The sequence below is a fragment of the Mercenaria mercenaria genome, unplaced genomic scaffold (genome assembly GCF_021730395.1).
Source record: "Mercenaria mercenaria strain notata unplaced genomic scaffold, MADL_Memer_1 contig_542, whole genome shotgun sequence".
Lineage (NCBI taxonomy): Eukaryota > Metazoa > Mollusca > Bivalvia > Venerida > Veneridae > Mercenaria > Mercenaria mercenaria.
Window position 1 is genome coordinate 1 of NW_026463423.1, and position 21103 is coordinate 21103.

The 21103-nt window shown below is 33.1% G+C and overlaps 1 protein-coding gene across 1 annotated transcript; it reads right to left on the reverse strand.

Moving 5' to 3' along the window:
- Positions 1 to 260: 260 nt before the first annotated feature.
- Positions 261 to 19235, reverse strand: LOC128554573 (uncharacterized). Its single transcript, XM_053535841.1, has 5 exons — positions 19205 to 19235; positions 10253 to 10306; positions 6710 to 6748; positions 1070 to 1310; positions 261 to 566 (listed from the first exon to the last, which is right to left on the reverse strand). Exons 2-5 carry the CDS (start codon positions 10289 to 10291, stop codon positions 322 to 324), a joined length of 564 nt encoding a protein of 187 aa, XP_053391816.1. The 5' UTR covers positions 10292 to 10306; positions 19205 to 19235; the 3' UTR covers positions 261 to 321.
- Between the last annotated feature and the right edge of the window lie 1868 nt (positions 19236 to 21103).

Consider the following 21103-nt stretch of genomic DNA (forward strand, 5'->3'; position numbering starts at 1 on the left):
GCTTAATGGAATACGCAATAGAGCACTTAATGGAACGCATGATTAATTGGTAAATGGAACGCATAATAGATTGCTTAAAGGAATGTGTAATAGATACATTGCAAGTATTTCTTGATTGTTTTAATAGATCGCTAATGGAATGCATTAACACAGACTGAAAACAGAATTTTACCGTGACTTTATGTGTTTTGACAGTGTTTATTAGAAAACGTTTTTGTCATACGGTTAGGAAAACGCGTGATCAGTATTCTTTAAACTGGTTTTGCAGTTCTTTTTTATTTTCATTATTTTAATAGTATGGGACTGTTTTTCGGCAAAATCTCAAAAATCCATATAACGTTTCTTCTCTTGCAATAATCGTTTATATTCTGTTTCTTTCTTCTCAAATACATCTTGCAGTGCGTCGTGAAATGGCACATGTAATCGAAATTTCTCCTTTCCTACTATATAGTTGAATATTTCCTTAACTCGTTCATATCTGCCGCCATTTTCCAACACATAAGTGCTGAGTGTTTGGCTCTCTTCAGATACCAGGTAAATGAATATTACTCTATCCAGTTCTTCATCTGTAAAAGGAAACAAGAAGTGAATTCTTTTCCTATAAGAATAATGAGTCGTTTGAAGAAAAATCCTTAAATTAAGAACTGGTCATTTTAAAATAAAGTTTTGTGAAGGCTTAATAAAATGGAAGAAAACTACTTGAATAGAAGTATAAATATGTAAGTTTTTCGAAATTTCAATAGGAAATATGTATCATAGCATAGACAATTTAATAAAATTGAATAGGTGTTTTTAAACATCATAACAGTTGTAAAAACGTTCAATTTTCATCCATCAGTGGTTCGATAAAATCACCAGACGAATCGATCTGCCTTAACTGACCTTAGAACCCTTCGTAAAAAGGAGAAGGGGATTATTCGAAGATCTTAATTTGTCGGCAAGTTCATATGAAAAGCAGCTTAAATTGTAAAAAGTTACGTATTGTTTTTATTTGATGTGTGTGAAAGAAGGAGAGTTAAGTGAGGCAATCGACTTTTTATGGAAGAATATTTGCATTACTAGTAATTACCTTGAAAGTTTTCCAAGGCCGAAAACAGGTCCTCTGCCCCACGTGTCTTTGCTTTGCAGGTCACGACAATTGTCTTTTCAGGCAGATACTTGTCCTTTTCCTTATCTTTGTCGAGTACCTCCAGATTGAATTCCGTGTTTAATTTATTTCGAAGCTTTTTATCTTCATTGTAAGAAGAAACGCAATGAAATCTGTCATAGTCAAATAAAAAGGCATCCCACTTTTTTCTTGGTTGCTTTCCCTAGTTGTACAAAATAAGAATTAGGAGACTAAAAATTTGTGATGCAAAATATTAGTTGAAGTTTATTTCTACATCGCCAATAAGCTAAAAGTCAAAGTTTACAATGAAAATATCACGGGGTCATGCATACGATTAAGACGCAACATACAGATATTTACATTATAATTATCTACATATGAAGAAGAAAGAAGTCTTATGTTAAACTTGAAGAAAAAAGTCCAGTCAATCTTTAACGATGTACGAAACAAAAATACCAACATTGTACTGGCTAGTTTGTTTAAACTGTACGGTTAAATTCCTATTAAAAAGAAGCTTGTCTTTGTAAGATAGACATAGGAACTGGGATTGAGGGCAGGCCCGCAATTTTGAGAGAGGGGGCATATGCTTTGACCCCCCCCCCATACACACACTTTTGACCCCTAAAATTGATTTTTTTGACTCAAATAACAGTAGGTAATGGGGAAAAGCCAGTTTAAGAGTGCATTTAGATGTACTGATAAGGATTCGATGTGATATGCATTAACAATAACTGAATAAGAGGAAGAATGTATAAAATAGAAAATAAGGGAAAATATGTATAGGTTTAGCTGACCCCCATTGCCCCCATCCCACCCTCAACATTGAGATCGCTCCTATACTAATATGTAACTATATTTTTTTTTTAAAAAGATTATAAAGTTTTGAATTGAATATAGCTTTGTTCCTGGCAGCAAAAGCATTCATGAGGTATATGCTTCTAATTTTCAAATTTAAGGACTTTTTTAAATGACTTAATTTTATGATGTAACTGATCTTTGAATCTGTTATAGTGTACAAGAATATGATGGGATACTTTGTTTTCCTAGAACACTATGTCTTGTACAGTCTAGGGCAAAGTGAAACTCACCTGCCTCTAAAATTATTGCAAACGTCACAGTCGTTCATTTACTGGATAGCCAAGCGATCGACCTGTCATCTGCAGTCTATTAGAAAAAACCCTCAATTTTACGGGTGACTCCAAGTCTAGTTGAAAAAGTATTATTGATAGACATTTCGCAATTCATTTCAATGACTGCACTCAATTTAATAGCTTAATGGGCATTACATTATCAAGGAAAAATTGGATTTGCATCCAAAAGAGCGAGTGTGTCAGAATAATTTGTATTTTTTTGATATATTGATAACGTTTCACGTAAGCACAGATAGTGTAATACTCCCTTTTCATGCTACCATTGCTATAATTATATTTGAACTGCTGTAAATAATATGATTTTGGTCATTTATTATTGACGATTTGGGTTATTTACAGTCTTAACTGGGTTCCAACATCACACATGCTGTATAAAATAGTTCAACGGAACCATTTCTTTGTTAAAGCCAGTATCCGTTGTGAAAAATTATGTACAGATTTGGACCAATCAGAAACAAGTTCTATAAAGAGCGCTAGTCAAAGCTCATAAATAGGTAGATGGATGACAGAGATATCATTCTGTATCCAGCAATAGAAGAAGACACATCGAGGATTCAACTAATAATATATTCCAGTACTCTGATAAGCAAATTATTGCCACTACCCTGTCGGGGCGGATAAATTATTAAAAAGAAGACGTTTGAAGTTCATAGACTAAAGAAGAGTTTCAGAATTTCAACAAGGTTTTGAGCTATAGGGCCAGCTACCTTAACGGTAGTTGAATGTTATAGAAGATAGCAAGTATAGATCAGAAAGCTGAGACAGAGACCCACAGTTTGTTAATTTATTGAGATAATAGGAGAGTTTCAGTAAAAGACGGATTCAGCGCTATTGGCGAAGTACAGCCAAAGCATCGGGGTTATACCTACATGTATATGGTAGTTAAATGCTACACGTGATTGCATATAGGCGCAGAGCATCCAGGAGTCAGGGCAATCATATAGTGCTGCAACTTCGATTAAGAGGACAGAGGACGAGCATCTATGCGATAGGACTCGTATGCTGTTGATTCAAATATACTGTCTGACGGGAAGGCCAGTCAAGTATAGAGTCTCCAGCCCATAGGAGTTTGAAATATTTAGTGATTTGCATGACCCCTGAAATTATCTAGCTCATAATTAAAATCATCTACGAATCATTGGTACACGAATCATTTAAGCAAAATAGCCAGAGGAACATTTATGTAATGAGATATTTGGTCACACCAGCTGTACGTTTTAATAAAGGACATTCTATATCGTTTGTTAGCTAGTTTAAGACATAGTCACCTTAACGATGTTGAAATAACTAGTAGCTCAACCCTTTTGTTTTTTATTGTGTGTTACAAATGTATGTAATATTGTGGGTAACATTGAAACAGAGAGCAATAAATATGATTAAACTGAACTAAAACCTCAGTGATCGGACCAATTTTATTGTTAAAGATATTTTAATTTTAATATCAATTTTATTATGAAACAAATAAAACAAGTTAAAATTATACTGTTGTTATAATCATTGTTCCATAATTTTTATGTAGTTGGATCAGGGAGTATTCACAAGTCATGTTTTCTTATATGAAATAAGAGGGGCACTGTATTTATTAAGTTAAGCCTACCGGTGCGATTTTGTTTGACCATGCGGAGAATTTGGCTGGAGTTGATATTGTATAGGTACTACATCACAACTTACTTTAAACTCTCCTTGGAAACAGACTTGACTTAAACTGTAAAATGCATTCGTTTTCTCTTGAATAGATTGGTTATCATACATTGATAGATAATATACTAGTACTTTGAATAATGATTACATAACATCTGTATATTCGTTACCCAATTGCAGATTAATGACATACTCTTTAAAGTCTATCAAAATAGTTATTGACCTTGAACTGAATAATTATAATGTAACCTGCATGTAAAAAGTATATTATGAAATTTGAGACCTACGGTGGCATATTTCTGCCAAACACATATCCATTTATTTCTGTAGACAGTTTTCTCTAAAAGTGTCACATATCCAGTTATTATCTGACAAGTGTCAAAATTGCGTGTTTCCAGACAATTAAATTAACAGGACAAAACTGCCTGTTAGTGCTCACTTCAGTCATCCACATATTCACATAAGTAAGTGGTTATTTTGAATGTTTTCATGATATCCAGCCGGTCGTACCCGAATTTGCGATTAACGGTTAGACTTTTCGTCCTCTATACGGAATTGTCACAGTATAGAATATTGTAACGGGGAGAAAATGTATAGGCGGCCGGGTAGCTCTATCAATAGAACATTGCAACGGTATTCCGAGGCCCCTGGTTCGAGTTGCGGTCTGGCTGCACAGTTTTTGCATTCTGTGACATTTGGCGCCCCACGTGGGGTCTTGACGACATTACACTGGTTAGTTTCCGACGTCTGTAATTGCTTGATTTATAAAGTACCCACTGAAATACGAGGACGAATATCAAAACGGTGGGGTCACGGTATAGAACTTGAATATCAAAACGGGGAGAATATGTGTAGGCGGTCGGGTAGATCAGTCTATAGATTACCGGAACGGTATTACGAGGCTCCGGGTTCGAGTCTTGGTCTTGCTTCACATTTTTCCCACCCTGTGACAGAATGAATGAGTGTATATCTATCACATTACCGACCACCACCCCTAATGATTTGTGCCTAAAGTTAGAATTTGGAATAATAAATTTGCATAATTGTTATGCCCCTTTATGTATTTTCATTTATTCCGTAATGATAAGGGACGATTACGTGATATTGCCAATCATAACTAAGTGACAAAAATCAATATACCTAGTTGACGTAAATGAATATGAAGATGGCAGTAGTGGGCACTAACGGGCAGTTTTGTCCTGTTAAGATATCTAAGTGGGTAACAAGCAGTTTTGTCACTTGCCAGAAAATAACTGAATAAGTGATATTTTTACGAAAAATTTCGAGATAATAAGTGGATATGTTGTTGGCAGAAATATGTCACCATAGAGACCGTACCAAGAGTTCTTCACGTACTTTGATTTTTATAATGGAATGGAAATGAGTAACAAATGTTAACAATTGACATTTTGAAACATAGGAATGATCGATTGGCAGTCAATCTTAGCCATGACATTATTTGACATCGAATGCTTATGATTTTATGTGATGCAAGGAATTATTTAGTTTGGAATTATCAACTAACTTGTAAAAGTATTGCTGAAATCTGGACAGAACTCGCTGTCTTTGCCGTACGCCTGCTGCTAAAGGGCAAGTATAAAAGATTCGGAGTAATTTAAATTTCACTGATATTTCAAATTAGTAAGTTCATCACAAGAAATAGAACAGTAGGTAAAATGTTGAAATAATCACCTAAAGGTCATATTTTGTCTTTATACAAACACTGCCGTTAAGTAACAAAGCCAGTATATCGATTATCCAGAGTACTCCAAATATGTAGCAATGTAACAGGTTTGGAAGCTTTTAAATATTGTGTTTTTCTATAAAATGACATCATAGAAAGTTTACTGTATTGTCAAACCTTTCACAAAACGTGTAGCCCAAGGGTTAGGCTGTACGTAAAACAGAGGGGAGATAGATGCGAGAGAATTGTTAGGGCAAAGTCATGAGTATTAATATGCTAGATCACTAAATGCTATGTACGTGAAAATGTTATGTCGAAATTAATAATAGAATGTTGCTATGTTGAAAAAAAAACTGGTTTAAAGGTTATGATTTGTTGTATAAAATGGCCGCGATACGTTACAATGTAATCGTCACTGATTTTTTTAGTTCATGTAGGTCAAAGTGAATCAACTGTTTTCCCATAAGCCCACATTGTAATGTTTGGTGTTATGGGTCTTTCCTAACATTTAAACATTTGATACCACCTATTCAGGACGAAAGAACTATCCAAGGCCTATCATAAAACTAAGAAATATATATGTTGACCATCACTTTTGGGCATTTTTTTCTCTTTGAACTCGGTAACCCTAATTCATCACCGTCTGATGTTTCTTTTTTGTTTTTTGTTTTATAAAAACGCCCCACCGGTTAAACATGCATAACTATCGCCTAAAATGCATCATTCCAAATAATTCTAGCCAGGAATCATGGATTAGAATTTTAATTCATGAAATTAGATAGTTTTTAAACACGTTCATCACATATTAGACCAATGGGAGACCACTTTACATCGATATATATACTACAGAATTCCCTATACATTTTCAACCAATCAGAGGCCCTGTGTGTTGATTCACTGTGACCTAAATGTAATGAAGTCGGGTGAAGGGTGCATTTACACTGCCGAGCAGTAGTGTGACATAAATTTCTCATGATTTAATCATTTATTTCATATATTTCCAGGAAAAGTGATATATGTTAGTTTGTTACTAATAAAAATGTTGTCAGATACAAAGTCTGTATAAATTACCGTTAACTTGTGTTTTATTCTTTCCCATAACAACAATTAAAAGTATCTAATTACCACATAGGTCCAAATCCATTGTAGGCAACGCCAAAGACACTGCAAAAGAAACATTTCTTTTATAGTATACCTTTTAACATTTCCATTATGATTAATAGGCTAATGTTCATCAGTATAATATACATATAACATGCAGGAATATTTTATTTCCCAACGGAACAGCAAGTTTTACTCGTTTGGACAGCGTTCTTATTTTCATTTCTCCTACGTGAGTACAGTACAGAATGGTACAGTTCATCTCCAAGATACAATGTCAAACTCAACTCCTGTAAAAGTTATTCAACTTCTAGACTCAGGACTTTGCAGCTCTCAAGACAAATTTAACGCCAAAATATGTTAGAATACATGCTGTTGCAGCTCTTACAACAAATTTAACACTAACATATGTTAAAACAAGCAAATTCGATGAATTGGTATCCCCCGCCGGAAGGGCTTGAGGTGAGGAATGGTAAAAAAATATTTCTGGCAAAAAGTTAAGGATGTTACTAAGAAGCAAATAATTTCATTAGTCAAAATCATTTTAACAGAAAATGAATGCTTTTTGGGGGGGGGGGGGGGGGGGGGGGGGGGGGGGCAGGGGGGGTGACCGGGTGAGGGTACAAAATTTCACCTGTTGATTATAAATATTTGATGGAATATTAAAAATAGAAAAAAAAACCCAAAAAACCTGGGTGGGGGATGGGGACGCATGATCGGGGTGCAGGGCAAGACCGAGTGGAGAGTGAGGTGGGGGAATGGTACAACTCTGCATGCTAATAAATATTCATGGAAGGTTTGAATAAAAAGGAATTTTTTTTTTGGGGGGGGGGGGGGGGGGGATGGCGGGGGGAGAGGGGGGATGTGTGACCAAGGCAAGGTGGTGAGCAGGTGTGGGTACAAAAACTTCACATGTTTATACTAAATGTTCATGGAAAAGAATGAAAGAAGTTTAATGAAATTCTACCAATGGGTTGGTTTGTTATGTACAAATATGTAGATTTTTAAACAATTAAAGGGCAATAACTCTAAGGAAAATTGACCAATTGAAAAAAAAATGACCGGCATTATCGAAGTATGTTGTTTCATATTTATTTCAAGTTTCATGAAATTCTACCAGCTTGTTACTGAGAAATGGCTGCAGATGTAGATTTTTCATTAAATCAAGGGCAATAACTCTAAGGGAAACTGACCAATCCGATAAAAAATTCGACGGGCATCATTGCAGTTTGCTGGTGCATGTTTATGTCAAGTTTTATGAAATTCTACCTGATAGTTACTGAGAAATGGCTGCGGACGGACATTTTTGGGCATTTTTCATTAAATCAAGGGCAATAACTCTAAGGAAAATAGACCAATGCCCCCCAAAAAACTTGACGGGCATCATCGCAGTATGTTGGTTCATATTTATTTCAAGTTTCATGAAATTCTACCTGCTAGTTACTGAGAAATGGCTGCGGACGGACGGACGGACGTTCCTACATATGGATACTTATGTGGCTACTCTTTTGTTCTCTCTATTGTTCTTTTAGCCACGTAAGAGAAAAATAGCCACATAAAAGCCTTACGGAATGAATGACATCAAAGAAAAAGTACAGTTACCTATTGTTCATATAGCCACCTAAGTATGCAAATGTGAGCTCGGACTGACGGACGGACGGACAACGCCATTTCAATACCCCCTCCCGATTTCATCGGCGGGGGATAATAATGCTATGTTACGTTTTTAGATTCAAATCTAAGACATGTTTTCTCTTAGATACGCTCAACTTCAATATGTATTTAACCCAAAATTTTTCAACGCAGTTAAAATATAACAGCAAGAAAAACAGACGCCGTCTCTAAAGTTACCGTTTCAAACACGACTCAAAAATAATTATAGCGGCACAAAATAAATAAATAATAGTTTCTAGATAAGTAGTATAGATTATGGCGGTATAGGCACACTTTTAACCCTTTTTTCATTCTAATGATATTTTCATTCTAATTTTAAGCTTGAAAACCACCGGGTCGACCAATTATCTGCAATAAAGGCAGACTTCTTACAGCAACTTTTACGAATAAAAAATTTATTATATCAATATTTTGATTATAATTATATTATAATGAATTTATTTATTTGGGTTTACGGCACACCAACACAGTATAGGTTAAATGGCGCCAAACAGGACTACAAATTTTGGTTTCACATGTCATTTACATCGAGATAAAAACATGAGGTATGAAATCAAAATTTGCATACCTGCTGGAATCATAGAGTTACAGAAAAACCAAGTGTTAAGGCCCTATTAGTCGTCTCTTACGATCATGCAAGGTTAAGGCAGTGGTTTCAATTCTTTTCATACACAGATCGTTCCAGAACCACATGGGGCTATATATAATGCAATCTGACTAAAGTACATCTCCTATTACGCTACGCATAGGATCTGACAACGAGCTATTGATAGCCTCGTTCTGACGACCCTTCCGCTAGCCAATCAAAAGCTAACTTACAACATTCTGCAAGCTTTAAAAAGCCTTGGTTTTTGATATCTACAATTTTTATGTCGAAAGATGTCAGATAGCCGGTTAGCTCAGTCGGTAGTGCACTTGCTCTGTAAGCGAGAGGTCCCGGGTTCGAGCCCTGGATTAACTGCAAATTTTTCTTACTCTTTGACATTCGAACAAGTTGTCTGATTGGTTCAAATAAAAATAGATTTGCGAAAATAAAAATAGCAATATTGGAAATCCAAAATATACAGAAGACGAATGTGAATGGGTCGTTCTCAGATCTTCGTTTAGAAGATCAAGTACTTTAGTCAGATTGTATATAATAAATAATACTTTGAATAAAATGTATTGTGTAAAAAAAAAAGGAAATACTAATAATTAAAATCCTCAATTCTTTACAACAAAAATCTGCAAATTGATGCTAACAGCAAAATATGCGTCTGGTAGTTATATTAAATCAAAGTTTGATGAGATTGGTGGAGTGTTAATTCTAAGGGTAACAGTCAAAAGAATCCATTTTAAAATGTTTTGTTGTCTCGCGTTGGTAAAACTCAGGTTTCCTTCTCTACAAATACTAAACATACGTTAACTAAATACGCTAAAGAGGGGCAGCATGCCATTTTTGACACGTTTATGTCTTGTGTAAACTATTTCTATGCAGGAAACCTCCAATTGCAAGGGTAGTCTCGAGACTTTACGTAATTTGGATCCCACTAAATGTCAGGAATATGCCTTGTTACAAGCTCTAGTAGACGATTTGGTAAATAGGCTGTTTCATAGAGTAGTGTCTAAATAACTCAAATTTGGTCGAAACTGTGTAAAACCCGTGTAAACAATATACATTTAGCAAGTTCATTTGATTACGTGAGACGTCTCGCTAATATCTACATTGCACATTTTTATAGGAGAGAATAAAGACCTTTATTAGACTCCTGATTCGCTGAAATTATCATGCTCAGTTGTTTTGATTCACATCTATTACATAATGAAAAAAAATCTTATAGCAGCCTTTTAAAAAAAATATGAATCAATATCATTATGACATCTTTGAAATATTAGCATTCAATGCATTCTTACCTTAAATGGATAAAACGAACAACACACGCAGAACAACATGCATGCAGATAATGTCTGAAAGAAAGATCAGTTATTTTGATATAAAACTATTTTCGCTTTCAAAATCCTTTCTCGAAATTAATATGTCATTAGCACAGTATAATTTTTTAAAACAAATTAATACGATTTTAATGATTTTTTGACTTTGGTATCGAAAGAAGTCTTAGTCGAAACTTCTGCAAGTATATCTTTGTTGGATTGTTTTATTTTGTTTTAGTTGGATGGTATACTCTTTGAATTGTTAAATGAAATGTAAATCAAAGTTAGTAGTGTATTGAAAAATTAAGAAAACGAAATGTTAAAGTGTCTCAAGTGAACGACTTGAATATGAAAGCAGAATAAAACAGAAAATAAGAATAGCAGTGCTGGTTTAATAAAAATCTTGCCTACCAGAATCATATTTACCAGCTTTAACATTGCTAACAGATGCAATGGAATGTTTTACAATATATATATATATTTGGGTTCAATTCTGAGTAAAATCTTACTTCAAAAAGTATTTGTTGAGAATATACACGTCACAAGCTCGTCAAATATAAGGCGAAAAAAAATGGATATTTACCCCATAGCAATGTTGTCATTAAAAACATTTAAGAATGTTCTAATTCAATATTAATAGTAACTGTCTTTAGCAAATGATTATTGTGTTACCGACATAATAGGACCAAAATATAATATCTGTCGCTGGTTGTAGATGAAGATGTGAATATTCGGTTCGATGATAACTGTTTTGGCGGTAACAAGGCTCTGCTGAGCAGAAGTCAACATTTGTATATGTTACATGTACAAACTGCCATTTAGAGATATTCTTAAAATATAGTTTTTATTTGTTGATTAACAGATTAGATTTTGGTTTTTGTCCGACAGAATAAATTAGATTTGTAGCTGTTTTAGAAGTAATGATGTCCTTGAACTGTAATGTAGTTTGTTGATTTGTTAAGTTTCTTTGTTCACTGTTTATCCGTGAAATTTTACAGTTTAACGGTTTACAGCCCATGTAAATAAACGGGGTCATCATTGGAATTTCACAATTTAAACACGTTCTAGGTAATGAAACGCTTTTAGTGTTTTGTGTCAGAGCTAATGCATGTTCGGGTCGGATTAAGACACACTGAACGAAAGTAGTAGTTTTTCAGTACATCAAAATAACAGTGTAACTTTAAACTTAAAAAGGGCCCCAAATGTGACAGGAAATGTTGTTATTTTGAGTATATTTCAAAATTGCCATCAATAAATGGTATACATATCATGGCTTAATACATGTAGTCTTTTGACTCAGTTTTACAATATTGTTTGAATTGTTGAAAAAAAGCGATAAAAAGAGTAACCAATTTATATAATATTCAAACATTGGGGGAAATGCTGTTCTTCTTTAATACAAAAGAAAGAGTGTTTTGTAAAGATATATATTTATATAATTTTATAATTCGGGAATAGATTTTAGTTTTGCGCGCTTTGTTGGCAAATAAAACACGGTTTTGAGTTCAGATGAAAATATATGTGTTTCATTTGCCAACAGAGCACGCAAAACAAAGATCTATTTCCATTCTAAAACGTTCGAATTATACCAGGAAGGGATACTAAACGTGATTTCAGTGATAAATTGCGGTTTTAAATACGAGGGGGTAAATCGGAATAGCCAAAGGTATGTCATTTTGCGAAACTTGTTTTAATCGACGGTAAAATCCTTCTTTGTTTATATAAAAAGAAAACCTAAAAGTGTTAGAAAATTCTATGTAAAGAACATAGCTTTCAAAGTAATGGGATAACTTTATCGCTCGATTATTTGAAGAAATGGCTATCCTACTCACCACGGCGTCGGTGTCACACCATGGTTAAGTTTTTCGTACCACTCCTCATTTTGATAAAGCCTTTTGAGATAAAGCTTTGAAACCTTCAACACTTGTATACCATTACCGTGTCCAGTTTTAGGCATGAATACATAACTTCATCAAGGATTTTGGCCGAATTATGATACCTTTTAACTTACAAATATTGGTTAGGTTTTTCGTACCAGTTCATATTTTGGGTAAACTGTTTGACATATGCCTTTGAAACTTCTAACACATGTTTATTACAACAGTCTATATCTATAGGCAAGAGTACAGTACTCAACTATTTTGGCTGAATTAAAACCTCTTGGGCTTGGAAATTGGTACAATTTTCGTATAAGTCAACGTTTTGTCAAAACTATTTGACATGCGGCTTTGAAACTTTGAACACTTGTTTATCATTATGATTTTAATCTGTAGGCAATAATACATAACTCTGTCAACTATTTTGGCTGAATTATAGCCCATTTTGGACTTGGAAATCAGATAAATCTTTCATACCAGTCAATATTTTGCCTAACCCGACTTGAAAATTGGTTCGTTTCGTTCAAGTTTTGTTAAAACTAATTGACATGCGGCTTTGAAACTTTGAACACTTGTAAATCGTAATGATCTCCATCTGTAGGCAAGACTACATAACTCTGTCAACTATTTTGGCTGAATTATGGCCTTTTTGACTTAGAAATCGTATAAATATTTCATACCAATCCATATTTTGCATAAACCTTTTGGCAAATGGCTTTGAAACTTTGGCCGCTTGTTTACCATCATAGTCTTCATATGTAAGCAAGACTTTAGCTCAGTTATGACCCTTTTTGACATAGATATTAGTTTCGCACCCCACTCCCCTTAATCCTCTTCGTGCTGGTGAGCACAAAAGGCCATTTTAAGTTTCGCATACAATTCCGTATTTTGTCTAAACTTTTTGATACATCTATATGGCTTGGAAACACATTGCCATATAGTGCAAGACTTATCCGTACCCACAAATACTGGTACATTGTCTTATCTATTTTTCTTCTTTTGTCTGAAAACCTCTGGTAATATTTTGACCTTATACATTCATCAATTCTTGTATAGTCGAGTGCGCTCTTGTTTAAAATCTGATATGGAGCCCAAAATCCTCTTTTCAGCATGTGGATGTCAGAAATATATATAAGGTACATCCAACGTCAGAATTAAAAAAATAAGGCCAAGTCCCGCCCCATCTAGAATATCATATGACCGTCCCCTTACAACGTTTAATTTACCTATAAATAGACATAATAATTATATAAAACGGCATTACATACGTTAACCGTGTTTTAATAATATCAAAAGTTCAGAATAATATTGACAGTTACCATTTATGTAAAGTAAAATATGTTAAAATAGTTAAATATCGGTCTACATGATACACTTAGTGCAATATGTCCTATATGGCTATTTAAAAAGCAGATAACAACTTTCTAATCAGTTCATCTACTTGATGAATATATTATATTTGCAACACGCCAAACCTACAGATAATAGCTTAGATTATTTACCCTACATATCAAGATACTGTCTTTCGTTAAGAAACACTTCTGAAATTCGATAATCTTACTAGGCTGCGATAAGAACAACATAGTGTTACAAATGCACCTTCACAATTCATACCAAGGCCTAGATGAATAATTTAGTACTGCAGCTAACCAGAAAGAATGAAAGATCACTTGAAATTCTGCATGGATATAAAGTAGCTAGCAGAGTTCATACAAACCTTTAGTTATAGGTTATTATGTTATGTTTTTTTCCTCCAGTTTTCATTCCAGAACTTGCGGTTTATATAAAATGCCTCAGTCAAATCTGTTAAAGTTACATAAAGATGAAAATTTACAGCTTCTATTTCTAACAAATACTTATATATTGCATGAATTTTCACAAAACCAGACTTTAGAGACTGTTGTCTGAGTTATCTCCGTATACTTCTGGGAGATATTTTCTGTTAATAGAACATGCAGTCAGTATAGTAGTAAAATCTTACAATAAATTCATAACGGTCGTTTCTATTCATAACATTATGAAGTCATTCTTTAAATATAAAGATGATTCTGGTCTGAAAAACAAGAATCCAAAATATGACGTCATCCTCGCACATACCCAGTCCTTGGGGCATAGAGAACCCTATACTACTTGTCTTCTTACTTTTTAATAAATATTTTATTCCTAAAGAAGATGAACAGACAATATAGTCATCAGTTTTATTTAAAAAGTACATATATAGTATACATAGATACCAACAGTGTATTCCTCTTTTAACATAATGCTTTACTAAAGACAAACAGAATAATGAAGATTGTACTGTTCTTAACAGAAATGCAGTTTGCTTCAGAAAAGGAAAAAAAAACATTATCTCACTCCTCTCTGTAAATTGTTTATTATTATTTGGTATAGAACGTATATTCCACTTTAATCTTTTCTTCAAAAATACTCTCCTCTCTAAAAATGTTATATCTGCTGTTGAAAAAAAAATTTCCACTGTAAATATTAAAAAAAACACTACTCTTTGAAAATGTTTTATTTGCTGTAAAAACACTCCTCTTTATTTTTTTTTTCAGAAAAAAATACACTCCTCTCTGAAAATGTTTTATATGTCATAGAAAAATATCTCCCTCTTTGATTATTAAAAAAGATACATTCCCCTCTGTAAATTTTTTATTAGCTATGGAAAAACAGCAACATATATTCCTCTTTACACACTAGTAATAAAAAATACACTTCTCTTTTAAAATCTTTGGATTGTTTTATGAATAAATTGTGCTTTGCCTTACTTTTTCTCTCAATAGTTTCAGACAGCGTGATTAAAGTATGTTGAATTATGATGTTAAGTAAATAACTTTATTTTTCATAACATGTAATTTATGTTATTTCATTTTAAACAAAACCTGTCAAAATTTGTTCCCGGCTTTCATTATATTTTGCTCTCGCCTATATAAGATTAACATGAAAGCCAGAAACATGTTTTGACAGGTCAATAAAATAGTACAATATGAAGATAAAATATGACAATTTATTGCGAATAAGAATAGAAGTATATATGTTTGCTGTTTCATCATTTATTATAATCCACTAAGATTAAATTTGGAGCTTTTTTTTAAAGCATCCGTATGGCCCTTATCATCAACTGTTTGCATAGATAAAGGTTGGATAAAGGTTTGTTTATCTTAAGATAAAGTCAACATCTGAGTGTAAAAACATGTATTTATGAAAATACACGTATTTAAGAGGCCAAATGTGTATTTTACAGTTACGCCACAATTACCAAATATGAGGGCAAATATTCGATTTTACAGTTACGTCATAATTACCAAATATGAGGGCAAATATTCAATTTTATAGTTACGTCATAATACACAGATATGAGGATAAATATTAGATTTTTTGGTTACGTCATAATTACCAAAAATGAGGGCAAATATTCGATTTCATAGTTACGTCATAATTACCAAATATGAGGGCAAATATTCGATTTTATAGTTACGTCATAATACATAGATATGAGGGTAAATATATGTATTTTGGGGTTTTATCCCCCATTCATCAAGTTCAGTAGAGAATATGCAATAAAAAAGTTATAAATCAGGGCTTGTGGGCCTAAGACAGATATATCAGCAGTTCTTACTTTTTAACCAAATCATGGTAAATAATTTTGGTCACGCTAAGCTGACTTTCAGGGAAGCATCTATTAGTCAAAACAATATTGACTATTTATTACTGATAGTTACCAAGATATGGCTGCTTGACAACACATACTAAACCATCCTGCATACGGCACATTCAAAATAAAGTGCGCACATATCCTAAAATATGTCATTTTATTAAGAAGTAGGAAAAATGTATTTATAATTTTTATACTCCATATTGTCTAATACATCAGGGCACGTAGTTGCAATACAGCACAAAAGTATTCACAAAGTATAGAAATGTTTACTTGTTTACAGCTACTACCACAAGGGGCCATGTCCTACACACTTATGTCATCAAAAGGCACTGGAGTGTTTTATTCGTTTAGTTTGCTTTTATAATTATAACTGCAATTTATTGTGTATATCTCTCAGAAATGTATATATATTTATTCAATATACAGTATTTTGAATAAAACAAATAAAACAAATATCTTTTTTGGTAATATTGATTCGGTAGCAACCTTTTATGTCTAATCATTGTTACATTTCAACAAAAATAAAATGTACGGCATTTTAAGACAAAATGGGTAACATATTGAAAAATCTGATTTGATGGAGCCATGTTAACGCCGGTAAAATATAAATACTCAAACTTCACTGGACGTAGAAAATCTTCCCGGGAGCCTTGTCCCTACACGAATTTTGTGGACATCCCAACTGCTGGTTTTAACACCAAATGTCTTAGTTATATATGTAATTAGACCTCTAAACCATTGAAATTCTTCAACGTCGGTTTGTGTGCTACATTATAACACACTTCAAATTGTCATAAAAAATCATGTCAACCGATAGATACCACCATGTAAACGTCTTAACTGAGAGATTATTGCCACCCTAATTTTCCATTGAAATCAATAGTAAAAATCTTATTTTGGACAAAAATTTAGGGTCATTTTTGTTGATTTATTGCGCAAAATACGGTAAACGGAAAAAATCGTTTTTGCTTCATAGAAAACTATTGCCCGACTCATCTTTGTGAAAATAAATAAATATTTATTCATTTCGCTTACCGTTTGTTTCTTTTATACAATCACTATTTCTTTAAAAATTGAGACTCTGACCGGCTCGGTAAGTTTCACGTATGCGAGGGGTAATATCTAAGCAGACGACTCGGTTACTTTAGACGTTTACAGCGACTTTATGATCTAAAGATCAATATTTATGCATATGTTCATGCCTGAATATGTAAGCAAAGATTTATTTTGGTAATTGACAAAATAATAATTTTTCATTTTATATTGATTATTTTGTCAGAATTCTTGAATAAATAATATATTTCAAACAGGTACACTAAATCAAAGACAATTCTTGCGTATGGTACTTCACTTAATTAGTTATCCCTTGCTTGCTTGTCACTTTTATTACCTAATATGGCAAATAATCTAGGGGTTACTAAATTGTAGTTGTAATAACGGAGATTGATAGCGGGTATTTTGCACCTTTATGACTTTGTAAACAATAAACATGTTTCGCTGAAGGAAAGGAGACATTTAACTGCAGCAATAAAATAAAAATCAATACAATAGTATTAAACAAATAATGCTATTGGCCGACCACTTCAGTTTTAGATTTATACCTCGCAACAAAAAAGTTCTTAAATCTTTTAATTGCTCATGTTTTATTATATAACGCTAAATAATGTAATCCTACTGCAAAGGAATAAATGACACAATCATGTCACATCTAAAGGCACTAGCCTCCTCTTTCTTTAAAACTGAATATATTGAACATGAGTTTTTTTTCTCTTGACTATACCAAAAAATGTCAAATTAAAAAAGAGAGAAAAAAAAACATGACAAAGTCCGGAACTGAACCCGGGCCGCCGCGTCAATAAACATTATCTTGCGGTCTCGACAAATATTATGCGTATCTGGAAATCGTTAAATACACTCGTATAAAGCTTTACAGTTAAGGGAGTTTACCTCCGGTATCCCGTTACAAAGTAAAATCATCTTATTATCATGCGTTTCCATAAACCGCTTATAATCGTTTACTATGTTATAGAAATAAAGTTGGAAGGAAAGAATAAATCTATCGCCATATAAATATTCTTTTTCTTAGTTTTTAATAAGTTAGTACACTTTAAAATAAACATGAAAAAAGCGTGTTTTAAACCAACAGTATTATTAATATTTGTATTGTATGCATAAACTAGAACATGATAAATCTTCATCATTTCACGCAGACAGTTTATACGAGTTATCAACTAAAAACAGAAAAGGAGGATTATGCCATTAAGTTTTGATAGAAGAGAATGCGTTTTTTTTTTACAAACAAAAAAGAGGGAGGTAGATAACGTGTTTTAAACAAGCATTATGAAGAAGAAAATGTTAATACCTAGTTACTCTCTGCAAATGAATATTGAACAAATGTTACACAGTTATAGATCTGTTTGCCTAGATGTTTACTGACATAAGTATTTTATAGCAAAAACAAGATTGTCCATTGAGCCATTAATTAGATATAGCTTAAGGCAATCTAAAATCTAGATATCGATTTTATTGAAAACAAGGTTTATGTACCCCTGCTAAATTTCGGAAATGGACGTAAATTTACGGAAGATAACGATCAAAACTACACGATTATCAATTTTTCAAATAAGGCTTATCAACAGTCGCGTTTAGTACAGAAAGTTCAATATGTGTAATTTCTATTTCTGTCACTTCCAAGTTTTACATACTATTCTGCTATTCCCGTGACAGTAACTGAATAAACATAAAACAAAATTAACGTTGTTTTGAACACGATTTTGGCGTCTGAATTTTAATCATTTATAAAAGACGCTGCATAAAGCAATCTTATGGCCATTTTTAGAGGTATAAACACATCATGAAATGTCTGAATGTTGACAGATACACTCCCAGCTTGTTGTGTTGGTTAAGGAATTGCAGAAAGCTGTAATAAATCACCACAAAAGAAACCTTACTTCATACTATTTCAGCAGAAATACCCAAATAACATGCTTAGCCCCATTGTGCACACCTTATTGTGGTATTGCCTATAGTAATACATCAATTAGTTTAAACTTAAGAGTACGAAATAAATCAGTAATATCTTGCTACTGTGTTACATATGTGGAAAGCAAACATTTAAATAATGATTGATTTTTCACATGGTGGTAGGAAGACGACATCACAGTCCCAAAACTGGTCTAACAATAGATGTGTCACTTAACTGATAAAATAGACATGTATAGCGTTACCTTTGCTCTTATGTGTCGCGCACTTATATTCCCCTTCTACTCTTTTCTGCTGTTACAATAAATAAATTTTTCCTGGCAAATGTGGTCAGAATATACACGTCTGTAGATATAGAGATTTACAAATGCATAGAAAATGGTATGCCCAAGAACAAAAAATAAAGTAAACAATTACCTTCAGTACTTGAAAACAAGTATGGCTGCACTTTGACAAACACATTGTCGAATGATTTTTAAAGATACAGACCCGATATTGTTGTACTTTCTTCAAAAAAAAAGAGAGTAAATATTTAAATATTTAAAACGATTATAATTGTACTTGCTTTCGCTGAAATAGTGTAATTTTGAATTATAAATGATCAAAATAGTCGTTCATTTCTACAATGCAAAATTTCATTTAAACCTTCTATCCGTGGTACTGTTTAGTTACCGTATTTTAAGTACAGGTTTTACTCCAGAGTCCTAAATATAAGACATGGCATAACTCATATCACTTTATACGTTCATTTACATATTTTACATTTTTTATTTTCCATGTTATGTCTGGTCCTAAATCTGAACTCAGTAGGGAGAGTGTCGGTCTACAGATCCCTTGGTCGCGAGTTCGATCCCCGGGCGGGGCGTATGTTCTCCGTGACGATTTGATAAAAGACATTGTGTCTGAAATCATTCGTTCTCCATCTCTGATAATTCATGTGGGGAAGTTGACAGTTACTTGCGGAGAACAGGTTTGTACTGGTCAAGAATCCAGGAACACTGGTTAGGTTAACTGCCCGCCGTTACATGACTGAAATACTGTTGAAAAACGGCGTTAAACCCAAAGCAAACAAACAAACAAACTTAAAGCTGAACTGAAATATCGCAAAGCACAAAAATCGCTTCAAATTTGAATTTTGATCCGAATGTTTTTTAACGACTTTCTGGCAAAAATAACTGAAACTTTCACATTGAGTGTGAAGAAAAATCCATAACATTTTAATGTGCATTAGAGCAGTGATAAAAAGTAATAGTATACGGTTTTAGTTACTTATTATCCGATAAATAGATCCAGTATGCAGTTTGTTGAAAATTTCGAATAGTGGTACGTCAATACACGAGAGCGTTCCAAATGTAAACATGATTTGCATATTAGAATCATTTTTTGAACAAAAGTTATCCTTTTTCTATTCTATACAGAGAAACAACTAATGACAATAATCTTCAAGTCTACAGGAAAGACATTTAAGCCTTATAAGGGTACAGATCAAAAATACACAATTACGGTAAAAATAAATCAAAATTAGATTAAATAAAATATTTGGCGGGAAAATGTTTCGTCTACCGCTGATCAAATTTAAATTGTACTTTCAATTTAAAAACAAAGTTGCTGGCACGGCAAATGGAAACATTCGATGTCAAGTAAATTAAGCGTCATTTCGTGGATAATAATTGATTGTAAATTATTTTAACCTTGCAGAATTGAAGCAAATGTATTTTTTTCATCTAGGTATAAAGTTTACAGACTTAATAATGTTTAAGAAATTTAGTTTATGCCAAACTTCTTTCATACATACTGTTTAGACGTCGAAACAGTCTTTGATAGTAAAAATGTAAAAGGTCAGACTATTGAATGTTGAAAGTCAAATGATAACTTTTTCATGTCTACTTATTTGGACGAGACCGTCCTAGACGAAATTTTAAAGCTGTAAATACCTGTATTTTTGTTCAAAATTTTACACCTGGTCCAGTAGTTTGTATAAAACAACATTGATTTTACAGCTGCAGATTTCAATTTACAGCTGTTTAATGATTGTAAAACAGGTCGAATAATGCAAATAAGATACAGCTGTAAAAAAATTTCAAACATACCGTTTAGACATCGAAAAAGTCTTTGATATTAAAAATGTAAAAGGTCAGACTATTGAATGTTGAAAGTCAAATGATAACTTTTTCACGTCTACTTATTTGGACAAGACCGTCCTAGACGAAATTTTACAGCTGTAAATACCTGTATTTTTGTTCAAAATTACAGTCATGATTACCTAAATTTTTCACCTGTAGTTTGCATAGAACAACATTGATTTTACAGCTGCAA

Bases quoted from the DNA above. Each gene is read 5' to 3' on its own strand.
- LOC128554573 (XM_053535841.1), bottom strand. From the start codon at position 10,291: ATGTTGTTCTGCGTGTGTTGTTCGTTTTATCCATTTAAG. The intron at 1,311-6,709 runs GTAATTAGATAC...TTGTACAACTAG, and splicing joins AATGGATTTGGACCTATGTG to GGAAAGCAACCAAGAAAAAA. The intron at 567-1,069 runs GTAATTACTAGT...TTCCTTTTACAG, and splicing joins GGCCTTGGAAAACTTTCAAG to ATGAAGAACTGGATAGAGTA.